The following is a 26,323-nucleotide window of genomic DNA, read 5'->3' as shown; positions in this document are numbered from 1 at the left end:
TGAAAATGTAGGGCCCAAGGAATTTCCTTGTTCGCCTTACCCTAGGTCTGGGCTTGCTGCCCGCTTTCACTAAAATGATTACTGGTGACATAACCATTCCAGATTAGGATGTCTTTACTCAGTTCACTCTTGTATATTACTTGGCATGTTATATTTTCAAAGATGCGCTGTATGATGGTCCCATATTTCTGTAGTAAACTGTTCTATTCATTGTATCAAAGGCTTTTGGGAAATCTATAAAATTCATATAAAGTTGTGACTTTCAGCCATCAATTCTGTGATATGTAGAGTTATTGATCTATACATGATTTCTCTTATTTGAATCCTGCCTGTTCTTGTCATAACTTTGAACCTACCACTTTTTTTATTCTTACTGGAATGATGGATAAATAAATACATTTCTTGGGATAGACAGCAATTGAATACCTCTCAGTTTTTGACCTGACCTTTCACAGCAGATTCACTACACGACCCTCTTCCCAATTCTTTATTATTTTTTTCTGCTTCCCATATCTTTTGTAAGGTGCCCATAAACATGTATATTGTCCTCTTCAAATTGACCTTAAAAACTTCCATTGGAATCTTACCTGGACTGGTGCCTTTCTGTTTTTTGTCATATTTATAGCAATGGGAAAACAGTGTTCCTTGCCTTTAACTTCTGCAGTCTTGAGTTTGGATGAGAAACTTTTATATCCATGATATCTTGGTTACTGTCAGAAGTGAAAGTCTCACTGACTGAAGTATTAGACGTGAAAATAAATGCTTGAATGGGATTGGGGAGATGAAATGAAAGCTTAGCTCATTTGAAAACTAAGTCAGATGGAGGCTTACAATGTCTTTGCTAAAAAAGCAATATTACCTACTACAGGTAAGGAAGGTGTTTCAATTTATATCAGCCAAATGCAATATTTGGTGAAAAAACTGGAATGTTTTTGTTCGGATGCAGAATTACCATGTTAGCTAGGCATCTTGACATAAAATAAAGAAAAAATAATCTTTATCTGTAAATGAGATGAGAGGCTTAGGGAAAAATCATTTGGACGTTTAAAATAAATATTTATTAACATTTTCTCTTAAAGCATCTTCAGTCTGGAGCAGGGACCTTGTCTGCAGAGTAACCAGCATCCTGTAAAAATAAACAATAATGCTAATCTTCCTCCTCTTGCGGCAGAAGGCGCTGGGAGTACTTTGTGTGTGTTGCCATCTGGAAAGTCTGAGCTAACTTAATGGTGCCATCTGCTGGCTGATATGAGAGACACAAACTTCGATGTCGAAGAATACAGTACAGTACATGACAGTGGATCCTTGGTAGTTGTCGTCCGATTCTGTTCGACTTGTCCTCCATCTTCTCACTCCCAAATGTAATATACCTTTGCTGGATTCTCTTGGTAATATGGAGTTTAAAGGTTCATATTTTCCCCTCAACTGCTGACCCTATGTTAGCAGGTAAACTAAAGGAGCTCCCCACTGCCTTTTCTAGCTCGGGGTAGTCATACCAATATGAGAGACAGTTTTATATGAAGGGGGAGCAAATGAAAACCCCAGGAATAGGCTGACTTGACCTGAAACACATCAAAGTTCCCATAACTTAGCCAGATTGAGGTGGTGTATAGTCTTTCTGCTGGAGCATTGTCAGATGGCAACAGTGTTGGATTGGTGCTTCCTAGTACTGCAAAGTCACCAACAATGAGAGAACAAAAGGAAAAATATAAATATTCAAGCTCTCTGTAAGATGTGGGTCCCTTCAAAGCTAGAATATTTCCCTTGTCTGAGAGCCAGCAGGGCGTGACTGAATCACTTGTCCCTGCTGTGCCAGTTCCTCATATGGGATAAAATCTAAGCTTTTTCAGCACTTCCCTTGAATCCTGGTCAGGTCTCCCTGCAGCTTCCTCATATCCTTTGAAATTAGTCTGTGAGGTCAGTTATTTGAATGTAGGAAAAACTGATTACATTTTCCTCTTGCATATTAATTTCCAGCCTCCATCACCGTTATTTCAGTCTCATGTTCTCTGCTTATCACTGGAAAGACTCACGTGTATTTGTCTGCTGTGTTACTCCCAGCTGGCAGCAAAGAGCAATTAAAGACATCAGGGAAGCAGATGGCTAGATTCTGCATACTCCTGGCACTTGCAAAGCCAGTGGCATCTCTGTTCAGTTTCTCTTACCAGAAAAAAAAAAAGTCTTGTTGGGCTTGAAAGACTAATGGATTTATTTGAGCATAAAATAGAGTGGTCAAAAGCACTTTGTCAGATGTTATGTGCCCAAATAAATCTGTGTAGTCTTTAAGGTGCCACAGGACTCCTTGTTTTTTACAGATACAGACTAATGCAGTTCCCCCTCTGAGTCTCTCACCAGAGTCCTTTAGGGAGGGTGGCATATTATCAGTGTCAGAGATCCTGCCAAAAGTCTATTGAATATGAAAGGTTTGGATAGGAGTTCCAGAGATGTGTCTGGAAGGCTGCTGTCCTCGAGATATAAGCGCATAGTTAGTCTGCAGCTGGAGGGAAGTTCAAGACCTTCTCCCCTTAGAACACCAAAGGCCCCACTAATAGCCCATATGCCTCCTCAGCGTCTCTCCGTTCAAACTCAAGCATCTTCATTTCTTCCTGCCCGTTGGCATGTGTTTGTGCAAAGAGGGGGTGTTCAGTTAAGGAACTTGCATCATATTGTGTTACGGGTTTAGAGTTGTCATAAGAAGAAGACTGGATAGACTGTTCCCTCAACCAGCGAATCTGGAATTCTGATGTGTACAACATGGCTGATAGGTGGGATAACAAGAGATGTTAAGAGATCTCGTCTCCTCCCTGAACTTAATCCATCTCATCCTTCCTTCTCCCAACTCTGTTCATTAGGGCCATTACTAGCCTCTAGGTTAGGCTTTGAACTAAAGATGTTAAATATCGACTAATTGACTAATCAAATAGTTGATGCGTTTTGCATTGACTATTCGATTAGTCAATAGGGCGCCTCCGCCTTTGAAGTGTAGCAATAGCCCCAGGGCTGTTGCTACTCTTCAAACGTGGAAGTACCTCATAGAGCCTGGGATCAGCTGGGGACTACCCTGCTGACCCCGGGCTCCGTGCGGTGCTGATCCTGGGCTCCACATGGCAGTGCCGTTTTGAAATGCCATGAGGAGCCTGATGCAGGGCTCCCTATGGCGTTTCAAAGTAGCAGCGCTGCGTGGAGTCCAGGGTCTGGCTCCAGACTTCAAGCAGTACTGCTGCTTTTAAGTACCCTCTCCTTTTCCACCCCCTTTGCTGCCTCTTTCTGATAGAGGCAGCAAGGGACGGGAAAGTAATTAGTCGTTCACATCCCTTCTTTGAACTATTTTTAAAGGTGAGGGAAAACCAAAAGGAGCAAGGTGGCTTCTCAGAAACCTGAACCAAATACTAAGGATTGAGTAAGAGGCCAAGCCCTGTGCTGTGTTGTATCCCTTTTTCTAAAGTTAAAAGGGCCTTTCTGTGAGGGAGATCTCATTCCCCTCTCGGACATTAGTGGGGACATGAGCAATACTTAGAGTCCTGTTCAGTCTGTCTGCATTGCTGTTAGATATCCTAGGCTGGCCCGTGCCCACTTACTTGGACTCCTGGGACTCGGGCTAAGGGCCAGTTTACATTGTTGTGTAAACATACAGGCTCTAGGAGCTAGCAAAGCATGGAGATCCCAGCACTTGGGCTGCAGTCCAGGTTGGAATGTCCACATTGCCATGAAACAGCCCCTTAATCCATGGCCTGTGAGCCCGGGTCAGTTGATCTGGGCCAGCTGCAGGTATCTGTGCAGAGTAGACATAACATTTCAGCAGTAGCTTTCAAAGCCCTGTGCAAAGGGGAAAGCAGATGGAGAAAGTGAAGCACACAGATGTTGTTTTGCCCAAAGGTACTATAAGAGTACTTCTAAACAGTGAGTGACAGCCTGGGGCAGTGAGTCTCTGAACCTGGGCTGACTGACTTGACCGTGCAGAGCTACAAATAGCTGTGCAGATGTTGCAGCTCAGGCTAGAGACTGAATGCTGAAGCCTCTCCTCCCAACCTCTGGGCTTTTAGAAAGTGGGGCTGGGTGTGGGTTTCAGAGCCCTATCTGCCATGTCCTCTCAGCTATTTTTAGTACAGTAACGCACGACCTGCGTGTCCAAGCCCTGTTGACCCAGGCCCTGAGACTCATGGCTGTGGGCTGGCATTTGCTGTGTAGACATCCCTCAGCAACTCAGCAGCAGAGCGAGGAGTAGCACCCAGGTCTGCTTGGACAACGTGGCAGACTGCAGTGGCATGTGTTTATGTATTCCTTGAACTGGTGGGACAGAGACCCCATGTTAAGTCATGGGAGAAGAGTTCAGCGTACTCTTAGAGAGCAAGCTAGCCTAGCATTCATTACCAGCCTCACCAGGTGTGTCCATATCCTGAAATGTCAGATTAATTCCATATGTTCTTTTGAGCCTATTAATACTTTCTTGCAACTTTATTTTATGTTTGGAAAATTGGGAATAGATGAGTGAAAGTTCCTGGGTTCAGTTTCAGTGGATCACTCGCTTGTGAAATGTGTATGTTGGTTGTATTTGTCTGATGCCTGGGCACAGTTCCTGCAGGCTAACAGGCATCTGCTGTTCAAGAGAGGCTGCAAGCCTACAATATCTGCGTTGAACTGAGGGATGGCCAGCCCCATGTGTGGGTGCCAGCCTGCTGATGGGAGGAGAAGGGGAGGGAAAGGGGGCAATTGCCCTAGGACTTGGCGATTCTAAAGGGCCCAGGTAGCAGTAGTGGTGGCAGGTGGAGCCCTGAGCTCTTTAGAATCACCACCAGGGTGTTGGATGGTGCATTCCAGAGCCCCACGCCATGTGCTCCTCCAGCTCTGAGGGCTGCTGGGCCATCCAGTCAGCGCAGTGGGACTGGCTGTCTCAATCCCACCCTGTCTGGTCGAGGCACCACCCCTGCTGGGAGTATGGCGCTCCCCACTCCCACCCCACATTGCACAGGATTGCCTGCCTGGGTGTTAATGGCTGTGAGAGCTGAAGGCTATACCTGAGGTGCATTGCCAGAGGGGTGTTTCTGCATGGAGGTGGCGCAAGAAGGAAGGTGGAATCTGCCCAGGCAGGTGCCCACTCTCTGTCTGGCTCTAGCCAATGCTTTTGGCACCCAGGCTTTCATAAGCACTAAAGCCAACCAATTATGCATAGCCTTTTAAAGAGGGAGACATGGCTAACAATTGTCTGTAGCGTGTCAGACCTGAGCTCATTTACAGCATAGCATCTGGAAATTCTGCAGTGATGTCTGGTTGGTGTTGAGTCGTCTTTAGAGCAGCCCTAATATTTGTCTCCTTGTTTCTCTTCCCTCTCCTCCTTGCTGTGTGGTGCAGCTGCTTGTGGATTATGGGTACAACTGCCAGCACAGCTCAGCAAACAGTCTCAGCAGTTGCATTTGAGAACGTTCAGGGCAACGGGACCATGGAGGATCGCCATTCGCTTAGCATCCACTCCTGCCAGGCCATCAGTCTTCATAACAACAAAGCCAAGTCCATCATCACCAACAAGGTGGCACCTGTTGTCATCACGTGAGTTACTCCAGGCTGGCATGCTTCTGTCAAATCATGTAAACTTTGCCCCAACCTGCCAGCATCCAGAGTTCCCTCTTTGCTGTCATTACTGCTGTTATTGAAGCCTGGGGATTCTTGTCCTTGTGTCTCCCCTCCCCCTCCGCCCCCAACATCCCACAACTATTCTCCTGGGGAGAAGTGGAGAGCTCTACAGCCTCTCTCTGCCTCCTGATTCCCCTGTAGGAACAGCCTTCGAGAAACCTAAGCGACTTGTTCCAGCCCATTTCCTGCATCCTCAGATGAGCCGACTATTTGGCGTGTGCAGGATTTAGGCCACCTTTTTCCCCCCACCCTACTCTCTTCACCCTGTCCTATAGCCAGGCTCTGGCTTGTCAAAGCCTCTGCCAGTTCTCTGGGCTGCCAGCAATTGCTGTGTCCCACAGCCTGTGTAGTATATTTGTGGTGGCGATTACCAGGGCTCGACAAACCGTGGCGAAATCCACTCGCCAAACCTGCACTGCGCATGCGCCAGACCCGCACTGTGCATGTGTGCGCTGCTGGTGAACGGGGCGACTGGCTGAAATCTGCTCGGATTTGTCGAGCCCTGGCGATTACCATGTATTGCACACTATTTAGTTGTGGTCACATGATAAAATATCAACAGGTGGTTGTAGTTACAGACAATATATCATACTTGGGATCTACCAAATGAATAGGCTAGGGATAGGACAGGTGGCTTTTTCACAGTCAGTGTCCCTGAGCTTCAGTCCCTTGACCTTTTTATCCCCATACTTAATGGAGAAATAGCCTTTGCCTTAAATACTGTATGTTGTTGTGCGGCTTTCACAGCTACAACTGCAAAGAGGAATTTCAGATTCACGATGACCTGTTGAAGGCCAATTACACAGTGGGGCGCATTTCAGAGACCACGTCGGAACACTACCTTGTACAGGTAAAGGTTGCTGATCCTATCCTACCATGAGCATACTTTATCATCATAGTATGTCTGCAGCAAGCTAGTCACATTCCCTGAGGTGAAAATTATATTGTGTATTTTAAAGGTAACACAGCTGTGCACACATGCCACAGGGCTCATTTCACAAACCTTGCAAGCATTGTTGTCAGAGACTGGGAGTGAAGTTTTTTTAGAGGTTTTGAATCAGCTAATTTTATCCTAGAAAGGGGGCCCTGTGCTTGTGGGGATGGAGATGGGTAGCTGTTTGGATGTGGAGGTGGGAGAGAGAGAGAGGCAGCTGGGGTTAGTGTACTCCAGTGATGTGAATAGTTTCACCCCAGGCAGCTTTGTAGTCTCTCTGAGCATGCAGGCTGATATTTACAAACATGTGGAAACCTTCATTTCTAGGCTGTGTTCATGTGAGGTATAGGCTTCATGTAAATATTTAACTCAGCTTTGAAATGGAATCAGACCTGCTGCTTCAGTGTAAAAACTATTCACCTTCAGGGGAATGACCTGAAGGAAATTTTATTCACTAAGTGACTTCTGAAGTTGTTTTGAATTTCTTAGACTGCGCAGCCACTGTGAGCTGGTAAGACACAGTGTTTCTGATTGCTGGGGCTCTTTTCCATTCTGTTCTGTACTTGTGCTCAGGGATGTGGGTGCATTGAACACATGTCCAAGAAGAAGTTCTTTTGAGTGAAATGGTTGAAATACATTCCTTGGTCATCCTTTTCCCTTTCCTTTTCCCTTTCCCCTTCCCCTCTGAATTTAAATATGCTCAGTTCTAGGTAGATGCTTAGTTTTATATAAAATACTTGTTTCACACTCAAATCATTGTCTTTTCTCCACGACTTGTTTTGCAGGGGAAATATTTTATGGTCAGAGATGTATACAGTAAATTGGATGTCTTGAACACTACTGGCAGCTGTGGAGCTCCAAATTTCCGACAGGCCAAAGGAGGGTACAAAGTGTTTGGAATGGGACAGCCCAGTCTCAATGGATTTAAGCAAGTGCTGCAGAAACTCCAGAACGATGGGCACAAGGTAGGGGTGTGTGTGTCTGTGTGACACAACCCCAAATGTACAACTATCTAGGTGGTAAGGATTAGTGTTCCATATTGCAGGAGCTGTTTGTCTCTTTATGTGCATATCTAATCTCCATCCATGTGAATGGGAGTTGCGAAGTTTACATCCAGACAGATGACTGGACCCTCATAGAGTGAACTTGAATATACTGGCAAACTGTTTGTAGCAAAGTAGAATGTTATCCTCACATTGTTTAAAAGCCTTGTGAAGCATGAATAATGATTCCGCCTACAATGAAAAAAATTATTGCAAGTACCTCCAGCCAGTGATGGGAGGGATCTGGGAACCTTGCTCTGTGCGCTGGTAGGCAGGGAATTGGAGGACTGTAACGTGCCTCCGGAAGTTTTTACCTGTATGGTCCAGGAATGGCAGAATGTCCCTTAAAGGGAGGGATCAGTGCCCAAACCATGGTCTTTGCCCCTTCTTCCCAAGGCCCTGCTCCTGTGCCATCTCTTGCCCCCAAGACTTCACCAATATCTCTCTTACTCCCCCTCCCCCCAATCGTGAGTCTCTGAACCTGGGCTGGCTGATTTGGCCTTGCAGAGCTACAAATAGCTGTGCAGATGTTGCAACTCGGGCTGGAGATTGAGTGCTGAAGCCTCTCCCCCAACCTCTGGGCTTTCAGAAAGTGGGGGTGGGGATTGCCTTCAGAGCCCTATCTGCCTTATCCCTTGTGACTGGTAAAAAATGGTGATTGGGGGGTGGCCAGGACCCCCTGGTTCCCTCATACAGTCCCTTTGTGGTGTACCCCAGATAGCAGCATCATCCTTGAAATGGATGTGGATGGAAGTAGAGTGATTCTCTGGTTGCCCTTACTGATTTATTTTGAATCCCTTTTATTTGGAAGGGCTTTCTGTGGCAATGAGAGTGGCATGAAGGAGAGGGCTTGACTTCTGCAATTCACGCCCATCATAAAATGGCTCTGCCTTAAGAGTTGTGACTGAAATAATTTATTTTCAAAAATAAGGCAGTCTTCCAAACTGTTATGTTCCTCACACATTTAGGACAAATGCTTGATGACAATTAATATTAGCATCCTTATCATGGTACCCGGAGGCGGGTAGTGCACATACTAATGAATTTTCATGATACCATTGTAAGCATCTTTGGAGACAGGATTAAAGCTCAGAGTCTTAAATTCCTCCAAACACACAAAACACATCATGAAAAATAACAGTCCTGTCTCCTTAACAACTTCCTTGCACAGTCCCAGTGTCAGACACTGAGACCTTCACTCTTCCAGCCTGACTGGGGGAAAAAATGGTACATGCGTATACATCTGTCTAGGTTAGTTTATCATGCAAGCCGCTATATGACTCACAAGCTTTTAAAACCAGAATAACAGTCTCTTTAGTCTAGTCTACTCGCTCTACATGATGAGCTCTGCGAGGCATTCATCTGCCTTTTGCAAAGCTGGCGTGGTGGAGGATGTTAGCTGGCATGTTCCTGTGTCTTTGCAGGAGTGCATCTTCTTCTGTGTGCGTGAGGAGCCTGTTCTGTTTCTATGCATGGAAAATGACTTTGTGCCCTACACACCCAGAGGAAAGGAGAACTTGCATGAAAACCTGCACAGCCTACAGAGGGGGGTCACAGTGGACAACACGGAGCTTGCAATTCGGAAAGAGGTGATGGGGAGGCATAAGGAAGCTGTTTCACTGAGAGAAATGACGGGGCATAGGCTTGCTGTCCATTCTGGTGTTGGCGGCTGGGGTGATCTGAAGTGTGTGTTTGGCAGGGGACAGGGACAATTGATTGGATAATTCTGATACTCTGCATTGTGGGACATGACTTTTCTGTATATTTTTTAACTGTCAGTGGGGAAGTGACCCTTGGGAGAGGCCATGTATATAAACCAGTACACACACAAAACGCTATATGTGTGGTGACTTTTAGTGGCCAAGAAATAGCAGCTTAAACTTCACAAACTCTTGTAGTGCACTTTGGTCCTAGCCTGAAGAATCCCTGTTGTGCGTCCTCTCACAGCTTTGCAAGTAAACCAAAGTCCTGACCCACAAATAGGGCCTTCTATAGGGGTGCACAGGACCTGGAGCAACCCACCCCCCAGTACCTCAGGCATGGGGCATAAGGCATCCCCCTCTCCCTGCTGCAGCCCCACCCTCACCTCCACTCCGCCTCTTCCCCAAACTCTGCTCCTGCTCTGCCCTTCCTCCAAGCAATGGGAGCCAGGGGATTACTGGAGGCCTGGCACTGGGTGGCAGCAGGGATCAGCCCTTTCTCACACTCACTGCAATGGGTGGGAGCCCAAGCAGCCTGGCAACCTGCTCTACTCTTGCTTCCACCGTCACTGCCTGACCCCTGTTACCGTCCCACACAGGCCCCCCGCTCCCCTCTCCCTCCAGCCACCCTGAGACCCGTCCATAGTGTGGTTGAGGTGGCTGCTACAGGGCCTTGGGGTGGCCACCCTGAACCATCCTATGAGCGCAACAGCTCTGTACACAAGCACCCTTGTTGCATCTTTGACCACCTGCACAGCTGTGCCATTGTGTCTCCACTAGACCTGTAGCTGCCTCATCTCTGCTACTTAAATTCTAGGTGTGCACACAACTTTATCAGTTCACCTCAGTCTTTATGCACAACATCCTCCTTCCTGTTCCAATCCTGAGACTTCGGTGAGCGGGCTCTGCTTAACTATTGTGCCAGGTTGTGCAGCGTGAACAAACTTCTAGTGACCAATATCTTGAGCCCAGCCATGCTCTATTTCCTTTGTATAAAACAGCACATACTGTTTATAAGAGCTGTGATTACCATGAGCTGCTATGTTGGTGGAGTTAAAAATGGGGATCAAATAGCCAAGCAGTTTGTTTTAAACGTGCTTTTGTTGCCTCCTTAAGCTACATGATTTTGCCCAGCTGAGTGAGAACACATATTATGTTTACAATGACATCGAGCACTTCAAAGATGAGCCACACACCGTAACCATCCAACGAGAAGAGGACATCCATGTGACGGCAGAAGTGTATAAGAGGCCTGTCTTCCTGCTGCCATCGTACAGGTAACACACAGACACATACCGCATTCCTTGCTTTTAGATTATTCACATAGCTTGCCATCCTCTTCTTTTTTATTTTCTGCTCTTTGATTCTCTCTTCCTCTGCAGGGCTGTTTAAAACAGGGTTCTATTTATGTCATGCCAAGGAAGCCAACTGAATATTTAGTCTGTTTTTCCCCTAAAGTCCCTGAACTTTAACATAGACCTGGTTTTCTCATGAATGTACTTGTGGATCATATTCACAGGTTCTGTGATTTCAACATGTCTACTTGGGACATGTCTGGCAGAGGGAAGGAAGAAACCTTTGTCAGGCTGAAGAGCAATGCCAGTGGGCTCTGAGGGAAGTTCTGTCCAGATCACAGTATTGCAAGGATGAAAACTTTCTGCAGCTTCAAGGCTGGGAGGTGTGAAAGGCGGGAAGGAGATTGAGAACCCCCCAGCATGGTTGTGTGTTTCTCCAGCCCCCATAAAACCATGCTGTTCTTTAGCCAAAGGATGAATGGCAGAAGCACTTTTAGGCTCAACTTTCCTGGTTTTAAAAAGTAAACATATTGATAATCCTCTTCTAAATTAGAAATGCAGTGACAATTACTGAATGCATAACTAATTTTAGAGTAGTTCTTTTTACATCATTCTTCTTCTAAGTGAGGCTCTCACAGACATCAGAAGGCAACATTTCCAGTTGTCTATGCTCTGGAATTTTTTAGAGTTTAAAATCTGCCATCAAGGAATGGCTTTTTCTCACATCCTGATGTATGTCTTTCTGCTTCGTTTTGGCAGGTATCATCGGCTGCCATTGCCTGTAGATGGGGCACCTCTAGAAGCACAGTTTGATGCTTTCACCAATTTCCTCAGAGTAAGGACTGCAGGCTGTGGAACCTATCAAATGTCTCATTACCAGCTTGGAGTTGGTTAGAGTTAAAATTTCAGATTGCTGGTCATCTTTATGGTTATGCTATAAATTTGCTTCACTAAATGCCACCTACTTGTTTATTTCCTTCCAGAGAAGCTACTCAGGTCAGAGGCAGCATCTGATTTTCAATGAGGTTCCTGTTTCTCTTATCTAGGTTTCCTCCTGAGATAAGGTTTAAAGGAAGCAAATTACTTGGTCAAGGGCACAAGATGAGTCAGTGGCTTAGCATGGGTTAGTGCCCAGGACTCCGCAGGCTCTGATGTGTTAAGCAAAAGACCCGTGTCCTGATTGCCACGGGTCCAGATCTAGTTCTCAACCTGTTGGCAAACTTGTCACTGTTTTTAACTTTCTTTTGGAGGTTCTAGCTTTGTGGTAGTTGGCCATGAATACAGTGCTGAACCCCTGCGCTTCAGGACCTGTCATGATGAGCAACATTATGGCATAGCTGGATTGAATCTAGTCCCAAGTGGTGTCTGGTGTTACTTATGGGGTTGAGCCAAGCTCTAACACACAAACAGCACAGGAGATGTTGAGAGCACAGCATCTGGCCCTTTATAACAAAGTTCTCAGGAGTGGTCATTTGCCTCCAGAGCCCTTGTAATGTCTTGGGGAGGGGGTCCTCAGGAATCACAGCTGGGATACTCTACGTTACTGATGCATGCCTGGCTTGGATTCATAGTGGTCAAAAGGTTTTGCTGCCTTGGACTGTTCATTGGCCTCTGAATTGAGTTGGAGACCTTAGTTCTGCTCCTGGTTAACAGTGACCCTTGTTATAGTTGGCACTGTGGTGAGGATAGTGATTCTTAGAAGTGGTCTCTTCGAGTGAAGGGGAGGTACGCTGGTGCGATTATTGCTGGGGAAGCCAGCAGTACCTGTTCTACGGTCAACTGAGGGACCGAGTTTTCAGGGCTGCTGTTGTGGCGTGTCTCACCAGATAACTCTCTCACACGAATAACCACTCATCTTTTGCACGGTCCAAACCTGTGTGTGGCTGTACGAAGCACTAGACCCTAGGAAACATGTACATTTTGTGTTAATTTCAAATATGTTTTTTTCAGTAGGATTTAATGGGAATGGAATGGACCTCTTTTCTTGGAATCAATGAAAATGTCACTAGTGCTTTCTTGACATCAAAATCAGTCTTGAGTGAATTTTTTTTAGACTCAGATGGTCTGTACCCCATATGATAAATGGTTACTTTGAGTTGATTTTTGCTTCAGATATCATCATATTTTCTTATTTTGACACAGTGTATTAGGGAAGACTTAGCAGCCTGTGTTTATCTTAGTTCCTTCCTGTTTGAAGTGCACGTTAAGGGCGTGTGTTATTCAAAAACTTCTTCTGTCCTTCTTCATGTTCTTTCACACATTGTCTTTTTAACTCTGCCTTTTTTGGAGCTTATGTGTTGGATATAGCAGTGTGCCTGCTCAGCTGAGTGGAAACCTCACAGTTGTACACAGAGAACTCTGAGTGCTTCTCAATCACTTATGAGCAAGCACAATACAAAATCTATTTGATCTTTGCCTCCACCATCTCCACATTTCAGACCTTATTTCTCTCTAGGCTATTTTACTTTAGCCATTACATTCTCTGATGTGTATAATTTAGATAGAAAGACATCAGATGTCTTGACTCAGGTACAATAGCTGCTTTTTAACTAGAGCTCACTTCACCACTTAGTCCAGCATAGTTCTTGTCAGGCCTGTAAATTAAGAGCTATTGTACTCAGTATGACGTTATACAGGGAGCAGTCAAGACCAGTGAGGGGCTGTCCCACGCATGCCCAGTAGATTTGGTTGCACCTCACCTTGGCCTCTCACAAACAGCCTCCAGCCTGCAGATAACACCTTCTTTATCAGTGTATAGCTGCAGTTTGCCAGCCCCACACACTCTGTCTTCCATCAATCTTGGCTATCACTTCCCCAGCACATTCCTGGTCTTTGGTTTTCCTTCAAAATAATGTATTCTGCACTGTCCAACCTCCTGGACAGTTTAGAAATATTGAGTCCATTGCCCCTCTCAGGGAATCAGTATTCAGTAGTTCAACACCCTAATGGAGTTACTCACACAATGCACAACACTAGATTAACTTTGGTTAAAGATTATATAAAATGTATTTAACTACAAGGAGAGAGGTTTTAAGTGAGAACAAGTATAAGACAGTAAAATCAGAAAGGGTTACATGAGAAATACAGTAATTCCTCATTTAACACTATAGATATGTTTCAGAAAATGATCGTGTTAAGTGAAAACGTGTTATGCAGGGTCAGTTTTCCCATTGAAAATAATGGAAAAGGTGGGGGTTACGTTTCAAGCGGGTGGCGTCTGTTGAGACCAGGACATTGGGGGGGAAAAGGGGACTGGATTACAGCAGGGAGGGGAGGTGTTTGGCTCTGGGGAAGGGAAGAGGAGGAGAGGGGAGAGGAATTGGGTTGAGAGTATGCCCCTGTGACGGGTCTCCCAGGACCCGCACTGCGTCCAGCGAGGGGGGGGGGGGGTTGCTGGGGAATGGCGCGGCAAGTGGCGAACCCTCCGCTGCTTTCCCAGGAGGCTGGGGAAGCCCCGCGCATCTGTGGCGATGGGATGGCTGGGGAAACCCAGCCGCTGGCCTGCAAGCGGGGGCAGAGGAGAGGGGGAAAGGTGTCCGGCAAGGGGGAGTCAGCAGAGAATGGCGCAGAGAGCAGTGAACCCTCCACCGCTTTGAAGGGAGGTGGGGGAAGCCCCACGCAGCCATCAGCAACGGGCCGGCTGGGGAAGTCGTGTTATTCCGGGGACGGTCGTGTAATTCAAAAAATGTTCCCTAAAAAAAAAAAAATCATGCTATCATAAAAACATGTTAAGCGGGCACATGTTAAATGAGGAATTACTGTAAAGATAAAATGCTTTAGTACTAAACAAGCTAGACTTGATTCAAGGTGAAGTCTCTTACCACATATTCCTCAGCAACACTGCTGATTGAATTCTCAGGTAAGGATCTGCTTCCAGAGTCCCATGTTTCTTTTGTTTTCTTAGGTGAAAGAAAGAGAGACAGAGAGACTGGGGGGTGTTTTTGTCCTGCACTTTTATAATCCAGTCCCCTTTTGAAATGCATTTTCTTAATGATTCCTCCTAGACAAAGTTCATTCCTGGCGTGAGGTTAGAATTGTGGACACTTGTGAAAGAGGTTTCATGCTGCTGTTTGCTAAGATGCAGATCTGTTCCTGTCTCCCCTCTTTGTCCCCTCCCCCCTGGCGTGAGGTTAGAATTGTGGACACTTGATAGGTGATTGCCCATCAGTTTTGATGACTGCTAGCTAGAGGCATCATCTTCTTTGTCTTTTAGAAACTGGTTTACTTTGACTTCTCTGGTAAACTCATTTCAAAACTAATTTCAGGTTTATGTTTATAACTTTATATATAATGTTACTCCATTCATTTCTGCATGATATTATTGACCAGTGAATTATTAGTTTTCACACAAGGCACATCTTCTAAAAAGACTATGACAATACCCTATGCGGTATGAATACAAAGGTGCATTCTGCTGCATTGCATCAGACTAATGGTCCATTTAACCCCATATCCTGTTTCTGACAGCAGGCTCCAGGACAGATTAGGGCTTTGTGGGATTCCTTCTCCAAACCTTCCACCTGCAGTCTCCTGCTGTTTTAAGCACTAGTTCTAGTAGAATTAGCAGGGGTATGTCTGTGCAAGCTGGGAATCCCACCTCAAATGTAGACATACCCTGAGTTCTTGTCCTAGCTTAGACCCTGACCTGCTCAGAGAGTGAATGTGACCCAAGTCATTTTATTTCTGTGTGCCCCTATTTCCCCATGTGGAGGAGAAGAAGATGATGATATTGATCTCACTTTGTAATGATCTCAAGATGGAACTATGTTAACACCAAGTCGTATTATTTTAATGTTTGTTTTATTAATTAATGAGCTGCCTACTGTAGTTGCCTTGCTACTTGCATGTATTCACTGTGAAGTCTTTTGTGGTCTTTTATGGTGCCGTGTGTGAGCGAGAAGATTTGTGTTTCTCATTTATAGGAGAGTCCAAACCTGCTCCTGCTCCAGGACCCCAGCAGACTGCCTCCTGCTTTACTCTTCAGCTGCCAAACTGGCGTTGGCAGGACCAACCTTGCCATGGTTTTAGGCACCCTGGTGCTTTATCATCGCAAGGGGACAACACAGAAACAAGAGTAAGCATGCCTTCACCCCCTCCTTTTAGAGAATGGATGAAAAGAAGTAGGGATGGGGGACAGTGACTTCCTTTGGTACCAGAGCTTCTTAACTAATTCATTTACATTTAAGAACAACCCTCACATGTTAAGTGCAGGTTTTGAGGGTGCTTTTTATAGGCAGGATTGAATTGCTATAGGAATTCTTGTCAAATGTTTTGTAAAAAAAATTATTTTTTTTTTTAATTTTTGGGGGGGGGAGGAGCAAAGTCTTTTAAAAACCTCTGTGAGCTTGATTGTGTGAAACTGTGTGTTCAAGTCTGCAGTTAATGTTGCAGCTGCGCCAGTGTAGCGTGTTAGTGAAAGTGTGCCAACAGGAGAAAGCTAAACCAGTGGTTCCCAACCTTTTTTATTTTGTGGACTGGCAAACTCATTCAAAAACTTTTGGCGGACGGGTATAGAAACATTTGCATATTCATGCTGGTATTTAATTTTAAGTGGTCACGTGTTATTTTACATTGTGTTGGTACGCACACCATAAGGGAGCCAGGGGAAGATGGAGATGAGGGGAAGAGAAAGGAAAGGGAAGAAGGGGGCGAAGAGTGAACGGAAGAGGGGACCAAGCCAGGGAGAAGCTGGGCTGAAAGTAGCGGTGCACTGACTCAGGCTCAGAGGGCTTCTCCCGCCTTGTCTCCTCACCCCACCCAACCCCAGCCCCTGCTCAGCCCCGGCCACCATACCAGGGGGTCCCCGAGCCAGCCCCCAGGACTCAGCACAGCTGGGTGGCAGCTGGTCCTTGTGTGTGCGTGCTGGCTAGGCTAGGAGCAGCTGGAGGCCAGGGGGAGGTTCCTGCTGATCGGAGAGAGAGGAGAGAGCGGCCCAGCAGTGCCAGCGCAGGCAGGAGGAGAACAGACTTACAGGGTCCCTGGTTCCTCGGTCTCACCACCTGCATGAGAAGTAGGGTGGGAGACTGGCCTGGGAGCTTCTCCTCTAACGCAGCCACCCTCCACATGGTGCTTTCCCTGGCTGCTGGAGCAGCTGCCCTCCATGTGGCACTGGCCACAGCCACCCTCCATTCAGCCTCAATAGGGACAGGGTCACCACAGCCCCGGCTCCAGCTACAGCCACCTGCCACACCAGACACTGTACTGCTGCGTGGGGAAGTGGGTGGGCAGAGAATTTTTTGTGCACGTGCAGTTGTGCACTCTGGGAACTCTACGCTCCACAGTGAGTTGGGCTCAATTAGCAGTGGGGGTGTGGCCTGGCAGTGTGCTGCAGCCTGGCAAGTAACAGTTCATGGCCTGTCACTGGTCCACGGAACGGTGGTTGGGAACCGCTGAGCTATACCCTTCACATAGTTAATCTGCCTCTGCAAAATGTGGTAGTTACATCAGTGCAAGAACCCTCCCATCGATGTAGCACTGTCTATATCAGGGCTTAGGTCAGAATAACTGCAGTGCTCAGGGTGTGTCCGTGTGTGTGTTTCACACCCCAGAGCTATGTAGTTATCCTGAAGTAATTCTGTAGTGTGGACTGGCCTTAAAGTGATCTCTCTGATAAGAGACAGGCTGACTAGAGGCTCAGTGCAGCCACTGCATCAGAGCTGTTCCTGGTCTCTCTCCCTACATGCCCTGCCCCAGAAGCCAGGTACAGTGTCTCCCCATTCACTCAAGCCACAGAGAGTGGCCTAGGAAAATAGGTGCTCTGGTCTCTGCATGAGAGACTGGAATGTGAGTCTCTTTGGACCACTCCAGCGAGAGCTGCTTAAGGACTGAACATTTCCATGTCCTTATCTACAGCTTCCCCAGGAGCACTTTCTCCTGTCTTTCTGAGGAAGGCCTGCCCATAGCTGCAGCTCAGACTCAGTGCTCTCTCTGTAGACTCTGATAGCAAAATAGCTCAGGATGATTACCAGCCAGCAACATGTATCCCATAAAACAAAAATGAAAAATATGGAGTTTGCTCACGGGAAGGGATTCCAACTATGCATAATATAAAAACAGTACAATCACATGGATGGATCCAAAGTCATTTCAAATGCAGCATGCAGCCCCGCATCTCTGTGTGTTTGCTGGAATTGGTACCATCTCTGTGGATATTCCCTATTTTTAACATAGAGCACAGCTCTTAAACAATGAGAACCTTTCAAAATGGAAGACACTTGTAAGCTCAGCTACTGTGTACATAGTCATGCCTACTGGATACTGGGTTGATTGGATGAAGTTTCCTTTAAGATTTTAAACTGGCATAAATGTAAAAGAAAAGCAAAAGAAGAGAGAGAAGAGATGAAGGTTGCTATAACTTTAGACTTATTGTTATGTTCCTTCCTAATTTACAGTCTTCCACATCCTGCTAATACTTTGTCCCGGGACCGATTTCAGGTTATTCAGAACTTCATTGACATGGTACCAAAAGGCCAACAAATCGTTGAGGAGGTAAATGTCTGTGGTTAGGCTTACCTCTGTTGATATATCTCATGCTGGCGGTCTTCGGGGTGTATAGCCTTTGTGTAGAAGAATATGTCCTGCACCACAAAATCTTGGATTCTTCCCTCAGTGCTTGTGGCTGACATCATAATGAGAAGCGGAACATACAGATTTACAATTAGCTCTATTGACTGGCATGGGGCTCTGTGTAAAGCAGTCCCATAGCGGCATATCCTCCAGTCCCAGCACAGTATGGATCTCCTGGTGTTTGAGATACTTATGTCATTGTTTCATCCTATCCTTGTGCTCTGTAGCTATAGAAGAGTGGTACAACCTTTCTAATATGGATGTTGGATTACCAGGGTAAAAGTGCTTATGCTGACACAGCTTGTTCTGTTTTGGGAAGAGCAATAAGCTATATTGATATATATATACTCGTTAGCAGTATAATAGCTTCTATGCTCATGGGTTGTACTTGTTTAGCTATACCGTGCTCTGATGATGATAAGTCACACCCTTAACTGACATAGCTAGTAAAATTTTCAAGGATGAACCAGGCTGTAGACTCTGCCTACATTTGGGTATGGAGATACAGGTTGAACCTCTCTGGTCTGGCTCCCTCAGGACCTGACCCATCCCGAATGAGGGAATTTGCCGGATCAGGGGAGGCCCCCTGCTATTGGCCTTCCAGGACACTGCCCTTCCCACCAGCTGGCTCTGCTTTGGCCCCACTGCCCCTGGGTGCCAGCCCTGCTGCTAAAGGGCTTGAGCTTGGCTCTGGCCCGCTGCTGCCAGCCAGATAGGGCTTTCTGGGGACAGGGCTCCCCAACTGCTACAGCCCTGCTTCTGTCCCGCCCGACTGGGACTTGGGGATGTGGCTTACAAGCTGCTGGTCATCCCGTTGCTGCGCCCCGCTAGTGCTTCCTGTCCAGGGCTCCCTGGGAGGGGGCTCTCCGGTCCTAATGGTGGGGCTCCCCACCAGTGGTCTCCTGACCAGCTTGCACAATCGGGCCCCTGGGCTCTCTGGTCCAGCAACACCCATGATCCTGCCGGACCACGGATGTTGGCAAACCAGAGAGTCCTGGATTTAGGAGGTTCAACCTGCAGTATACCAGCAAAGTACTCCTAGTGTAGATGCTGCTTATGTCTAAGCTTATTCCTGCGCTCCCTGTCTCTTCTCTTTTTGGGCGAAACAAGCTGTACTGGCAGAAGCACAGCTTTGCTGGTATAGCTGCATCTGCATGAGGAGATTTTGCCTGCACATTTGTCTGTCACAAATCACAACTCATTGCAGCCCTGACGGACATATTGATGCTGGCAGAAGTCTGTAGTGTAGTCCTGGCCTTAGTCTCAGTTTCTTTCTCATTGGGTCAGAAGCAGTGACCCTGAATTAGAGCAAGGAGTTGTGGGTTATGATCACAGTGGCCACTGAAAAGTATCTGATTGATTTCAACAGTATGGTGTCCTTAAAGCACTGGCAAGGGAAGGCACTGATGCACCCTCTCTTGTCCTCCTGCTCCTCCGTGAGAGGGAGGAGGGTGTGCGCATAATGTAGCATGGATTGGACATGGATGCTCTCCTTCCTTGCCCCACCAGGAAGTGCTGAGGTAGGCTGGCAACGAAAGGCATTGTGGTGCTGCCAGCCATGCTGTGGACAACAGAACAGCTGTTAATTGATGAACTACAAATGAATGCAGTCATTGAGGAGACTATGGAAGTGGCATGGTGGGAGGGGAAGGAGAGAACCAAATAGGACCACCTGGGAGAGGGTGAAATCCCATCTCTTGCCTTCAGTTACTGAATTCCCTTTTGCTCTCTCCAAGGTGGACAGTGCTATTTCCTGCTGCTCTGAAATGCATGACATGAAGGAAGCCATCTATGAGTATAAGAAGAAATTGGAAGGAATTGGAGAAGATTACCAAATTCAGGTACTATAGGGAGCCAAACTACAGAGTCATGGTGCCTATTGAAGAGAAGAACTTATACTGTTAACAAAAAAATCTAATACAAAGAGAAAAGGCACCTTTTTGGGATGAAATGCAGATGGGTTAGTGCAGGTGATATATGTATTTTAAAAAAATCTGGGGTGAATTTTGTGCTGATGAAAATTGCCAGATTGACCTCTCTCCTTGCTTCATTTAACATTTTAAACAGTAGCTTGATTTTTTAGCAGATGAAGAATTTCCTGGCCTCTGATTAAGGAAGGGTGTATCACAGTCATCTTCGTCATGATAGCATATCTCTAGGAATGAGAAGGATCCACACATTGTTCTTTGTAAACATCTACTTTTACTTGTAAATTGGGCACCTGCTTTTCTGTGTGAATTGATAACTTATTATGTGGAGGTTACTCATAATCAGGGCTTGACAAATCGCTGTTTCAGCCGGTCGCCCCATTCACTGGCAGCGCGCGCATGCACAATGTGGGTCTTGCGCATGCGCAGTGCAGGGCTGGCGAGTAGATTTCACCACCGTTTGTCAAGCCCTGCTCATAGCACACGTGGAAGCTAATGATCTTTTTTACTAAGTCACTTCTTTTAGAGAAGCATGCTTTTAAATCCACGCACACAGGATGGCTTAGTGGATAGGTCACTAGATTGGGACTATAAAATGTGTATAATAAAACTGTTCTTTTGCATAAAGCGCTTGGAGAGCTATGGATGAAAAGTGTTGTATATGAGCTTGAGTGGTGGGGATGTCGTCATTCTCTAGTAATTCAGACTATTTTATAGGGGTTCTTGGCAATGTCAGAGTGTCTTCTCCTCCAGTATGATGTAGGGGCTGAAGTGGCAGTGGTGATGGAGCACCTCTGCCCTCAGATTACTATCTGATTCCAGTTCATTGGAAAAGTTCTAAGGTTCCTTCAAAAAATGTGGGTGAATACAGTGCTTGTCTTGTCTTCCTTCACATAATTCTGTCGCTGCTCATCTTTTTTGCAGTCCTGGACTTCTCTCGATTGGAGGCTGCCGCTTGTGCTGAATAGTGTGGTTCTTTTTGTGATGTGGGCATTTGAGACGACTGTACTCATTTTACCTGCGGCCTTGGAGTCTTTAACCTTTGTCCCCAGATAGTGAATTTGTTGTTTATTAGAAGCAATTTATAGGGTGAGTGAAGAATTGAAGAAACAAGGATGGAAAGCTGGAAACGTTTTAATTTTCCTTTTGAAGTCCTCTGTGCCAAAAGATACAAACAGGATGTACTATGGAATTCAGGTGTAAATGAGAGCGACTGTAAATACGAATAATGTATGCTGTTAGACTGTGCTAAAAGCCAGAAGACTGGCTCTTTGCCAGAGGTTGTTCTGAAAGCAGAAGGAATGTTCTTTTCTCCCAAGAAAACATTTTACGAGAGGAAAACTCTTAGGCCTGCTGCTGATGTGTTAATGTTGTTGTCTGAAGTGAGGAGTTATGTCAAAATTAGGGATGTGAAAGTGTAACCATGTACACAGTTAACCGATGAGCCTGGGCTCATCAGTTAACGTGCACGGTTACACGTAGTCCCCTCCCCCGACACTGCTACCTCAGTATCAGAGGCGGTGGGGGGAGAGGGGCAGGCAAGAGCCAGTGCTCACAGAGAGCCAGTTTTTAAGCCAGCTTCTCGTGATCACTGGCTCCCAGGGAGATGCCTGTTGTCCACCCCTGCCCCCTCCTGCATGTAACCATGTAACTGCTGAAATTTTCAACAGTAACTTGAATAAATGCATTTTAACATCCCTAGTCAAAATGTCCAGGTGTGTCAGAAAGAAAGTGTTCATGACTTTGCAGCATCTTCGCTGTGTTTCCAGATAATATTAACTTGCTTAGGCCAACAGAAAATATTTGTGATATCTTTTATTGTTGTGGATTTATTGTTAGCTGATGAGTAACTGCAGATATGGTTCCTTTTGCAATTGTGTGTTTAAAAGTTGTCAGGAGTGCCTAGAGCCAGGGATGGGAGCTCCTGTTGTTGGTTGTATAGATCAGTGGCTTCCAATCTTTTTTATACCAGGGACCAGCAAACCCATTCACAAACTTTTGGCAGATTGGTAACATTTTATTTGCATATTCATTATGAAAACAATGGCCATGCAAATAAAATATTACCAGTCCGCCAAAAGTCCTGGCCCTCAGAGTCCCCCAGTGCCAGCCCTAACCCTTAGAGCCTCCCGTCCTTCCACTACTCCCCAGTGCAAGCCACTGATCCAAGAGTTCCCTGCACCCAACCCTCCCCATCCTGTACTACCCTCCTGCCCTCAGAGCCCCCCCCAGTGCCAGCCCCCATCTTCTCAGTGCCAGACCTCCACCCCTTAGAAGCCCGCCCCCCCAGTGCCAGCCTCCTGTTTCCAGAGCCTCACTGCACACAACCCCCCGAGTCCTCTCTACTGCCAGTCCCCTGCCTCTTAGAGCCCCCCAAGTCCTCCAGCACTAGCCCGCCCCCAGAGCCCCCATTGCCTGCCCTACCCCCCTCACCTAGCCCTGTGCTGCCTCCCAGCCATCAGCTGAGAGCTGCTGCCCAGGTCATGGCTGCTCTAAGGCTGCCATGCTGGACCCCGCATGGCCCTTCCACCACGCACCAATGCACTCTTCTGTGTCAGGAAAGAGATCCCTGCCACCCCTGTTTGGCACTGGTTGGCTGAGAGGTGGGGTAGGACATGCCTCTCCTAAGAGCTGCGGCAGGAGCAGTGTACCTCAGCCCCGGCCCCCTGAACCGCCAAGGCACAGCAGCCAGAGGTCCGTGGCCTGGCAGCGAGCCACAGCCTGGTGGTTGGGACCCGCTTCTATAGACCATAAGGAACCAAGAATGTGGTAACAATAACAGTGTTAAGGATTAAGTTGCCAATCTGAGTTCTTGCTGCTGCTCCTGTGAAAACCAAGAATGGGATAAAACTTCCCTTTCAATCTTGGACGAAGTTAGAACTATAATATTTCGTTAATTTGTTTTTGTATGGAATTTATGGGTGTGCTTTATAATTTACAGTATTAGCAGAAATGTCTCATTCTTACCTTTTAATTGGGACTGATACCTAATAACTCCCCTCACGCCAGAGCAACATGAATGAATGCTATATCGTTCAATTAAAAAGAAAAAGCTTCCTCTTCTTCCTGTTGCTGAAATATTCCTGATCAACAAGGAATGGAAGATTTTAGTACTTGCTGGAGCCAAATACCATGCAAGAGCACAATCAGAGCCAAGAAACAAATTAGCATAATACCTGTGCTCCCCCATTGACTTCAGAGGCTTTCTAATTACACCAACTGGCGTATATACCAGTTAAGACTTAAGACTTCCTCCCTTCAGCAAACTGCATATTCTGTGCCCTAGCCTTCTAGGAGACCTTTATAGCAGACTCTCCTTTTATTTAATAGGGCTGTCCCCTGAGGAGCCCTATTAAATAAAATGTTTTCCCTATTTGTAGGATCACCTTCCTAGGTGGGGTGGATAGAACAGGCTGTTAGTTTTCATTTTGTCCACTAGGGAGCATGAGCTAGGACCTGCCTGGGTAAGTAATCTCTCAAAGCCCCAGGCCAAATTATCAGTAAAATAGAATCTGACTGTATGTAACTTGGGTTTAATTATGGTTGATGCGACTGTCCTCTGGTCATCCCATCCTTGATCCAAGAGACTAGTAAACTTGCTTTAAACAGTTGGTGCTGCTGAGCCAGGTTGTGGTTAGTAGGATCTGGTTAATAGGCACGTTAACTGTCTAGTGTTGCATGTCTGATTTCCAATCTGTTTGACAGGGATGTACTTCCATTTCAATTTGGTGCCTCAAATACCATGTACTAGTTAACAGCAGTGGCTCAAAGCAGATTGACCTTTTATTGCTCACTTAAAGCAAAGGATAGTAGAGTGGCTCAAATGTTCCAATCATCTCTGTTTACAGCAACCTAAAATAGGTGAACCTGGCATCAACCCATTGAATTCAATGGATCTATACTGATTTACAGCAACTGAGCAGCTGGTCTATAGCAAAGAAAAGACAGGAGGAATATTAAGAGGCTGATACGGGACCATTAGGGGTTCTTTAATGACCGGAAAAATCAAAAGAATTTCACAAAAATGGAAATATGGACAATTTTCTAAGCACAAAAGAACAGAAAGCTTAAGGTATGGAATGAGTTAAACCTAGCAAGGGACCTGGAAGGCAAAAACAGGATTACTGGAGCACATTAAGAGGAAGGAGAAAATGCAGGAAAGTGTAAGTTGATTACTTGAGAGAAGCAAAGATAATGATGAAGGGCACCAAGATGTCTGGGGTATTTAATCCCTATAGTGTTTCTGTCTTTACTAAAAAGGTTAATTATGACCAGATGCTTAACACAATTAATTTAGCACCAAGGCAGAAGGATAATAAGCCCGGGAGAAGGAAAGAACAGGGTTCAAAAAGGTTAAATAAATTAGATGTATTCAAGATGACAATACCTGATGAAAATTCATCCTGGGATACCTCAGGAAGTAGCTGAAGCAGTCTTTGACGGTTAGCTGTTACCTTTGAGAACTTACGGAGGATGGGTGTGGTCCCAAACGACAGGGGGAAAGTACCTGTTTTTAAAAAGGGAACAAAGAGGCCCAGGGGAATTATAGACAAGTCAGCATTGATACCTTTGATACCTCGAAAGGTACTAGAATAAATTATTAAACAAACAGTTTGTAAGTACTTTGAGGATAAGAGGACAATAAGGGATATCCAGCATGGATTTGTGTATTAAAAATCATGTCACACCAATGAAATTTGCTTTTCTGATAGGGTCACTGCCGTGTTGGATGGGGGGGAAGCAGTGGACATAATATAACCTGATTTTTAGTGAGGCATTTTTATAAACAAATTAGGGAAATAAGATCAAGATGAAAGCATTTATAAGGTGGGTGCGCTACTGGTTAAAAGACTTTACTTGAATAGTAGTTTGGTTTGTTGTTAAACTGGGAAGATGTGTCCAGCAGGGTTTTACGTGGGGTCTGTCACATGTCTGATACTTTTCAAGTCCAGTCCCCTGCCCTCATGACGGGACCAATCATGGTCTATATCTATATCACCCTGATAGACGTCTATCCAACATGCTCTTAAATATCTCCAGTGATGGAGATTCCACAACCTCCCTAGGCAATTTATTCCAGTGTTTAACCACCTCCACAGGAAGTTTTTCATAATGTCCAGCCTACACCTCCCTTGCTGCAGTTTAAGCCCATCGCTTCTTGTCCTATCATCGGAGGCCAAGGAGAACAATTTCCCCCCCTCCTCCCTGTGACACCCTTTTAGATACCTGAAAACTGCTATCATGTCCCCTCTCAATCTTCTCTTTTCTAAACTAAAAAAGCCCAATTCCGTCAGCCTTGCCTCACAGCTCATGTTTTCTAGACCTTTAATAATTTGTGTTGTTTTCTGCTGTATTTTTCCAATTTCTCCACATCTTTCTTGAAACGTGGTACCCAGAACTGGACACAATACTCCAGTTGAGGCCTAATCAGTGCAGAGTACAGCAGAAGAATGAGTTCTTGTGTCTTTCTCACAACACTCCTGTTAATGAATCCCAGAATTGTGTTTGCTTTTTTTGCAACCATGTCACATTGTTGACTCATATTTAGCTTGTGGTCTATTATGATCCCATCTTTCATAGAAGGTAGAGAATTAGAAATCTCCCTAAGTCCTGAGGGTTATGACACGTTTTCACGCACTTTATGTCCTCAGCCTTAAGGTCTGTGTCCTTGCAACCATCTTTCCAGGAAGGGTTGATTAGATAGGACCTCCGAAGTCTGTCGGTATCACTTCTTTCTGGCCTTCCAGAGTTAGTGTTGAGCCACCTGGTATTTGAAGAACTTCGAGTCTTCCTAGTTTGGTCTTTGGCATGGGCATGAAGATGGGGTTTCTTACCTCATGTGAGGTGTACAGTTTTTTGGGATTCTTTTTAAGCCCCTACTGCAGTAATTTGCTCTGAAGGGAGATGGCTGGTATATATTGTTACTGACAATGGGAAATAAACCTTCATTGACTGCTGTAAATTAAACAAGAGGAGTGTTTATTTGAGTTCAAATGTAGCAAAACACTTTTAAACAATTGAAAGTGTCCAGGAAAATTTGCTTATTGGACACAAACTGCATTTAGGGATAGCGGGGGAGGAAAGGGGAGGAGGAGGAAGGAAAGAAACCAAAGAGAGTGACAGATGGATGGGAGAAGATATTTGTATATGTAGCTGTAAGACCACAGCTGGTGAAATAACAATACATCGCCATTACAACCCATGCTGTTTCAGTTTATACTTAAGGGCT

General features: G+C 45.7%; 1 protein-coding gene and 1 long non-coding RNA gene across 11 annotated transcripts in view; one reads left to right on the top strand and one right to left on the bottom strand.

Moving 5' to 3' along the window:
* LOC112545731 (uncharacterized) overlaps positions 1-18,203 on the bottom strand; it is a 72,565-nt gene extending 54,362 nt beyond the window's left edge. Inside the window, exons 1-2 of the long non-coding RNA XR_003089276.2 lie at positions 18,113-18,203; positions 14,422-14,499 (exon numbers count right to left, since the gene is read on the bottom strand). This is a non-coding gene — a long non-coding RNA (uncharacterized LOC112545731). The remainder of the gene's footprint in view (positions 1-14,421; positions 14,500-18,112) is intronic.
* PALD1 (phosphatase domain containing paladin 1) overlaps positions 1-26,323 on the top strand; it is a 209,710-nt gene that overhangs the window by 85,129 nt on the left and 98,258 nt on the right. For all 10 annotated transcript variants that reach the window (XM_006122784.3, XM_006122783.3, XM_006122786.4 and 7 more), the window contains 9 exons: positions 5,350-5,544; positions 6,376-6,478; positions 7,348-7,527; positions 9,030-9,194; positions 10,422-10,582; positions 11,360-11,435; positions 15,523-15,674; positions 17,992-18,088; positions 19,903-20,007. In XM_006122784.3, coding sequence (XP_006122846.2) covers positions 5,350-5,544; positions 6,376-6,478; positions 7,348-7,527; positions 9,030-9,194; positions 10,422-10,582; positions 11,360-11,435; positions 15,523-15,674; positions 17,992-18,088; positions 19,903-20,007 — 1,234 coding nt within the window. The remainder of the gene's footprint in view (positions 1-5,349; positions 5,545-6,375; positions 6,479-7,347; positions 7,528-9,029; positions 9,195-10,421; positions 10,583-11,359; positions 11,436-15,522; positions 15,675-17,991; positions 18,089-19,902; positions 20,008-26,323) is intronic.

This window comes from Pelodiscus sinensis, chromosome 8, assembly GCF_049634645.1.
Source record: "Pelodiscus sinensis isolate JC-2024 chromosome 8, ASM4963464v1, whole genome shotgun sequence".
Lineage (NCBI taxonomy): Eukaryota > Metazoa > Chordata > Testudines > Trionychidae > Pelodiscus > Pelodiscus sinensis.
This window is presented reverse-complemented; position numbering and strand designations above follow the sequence as displayed.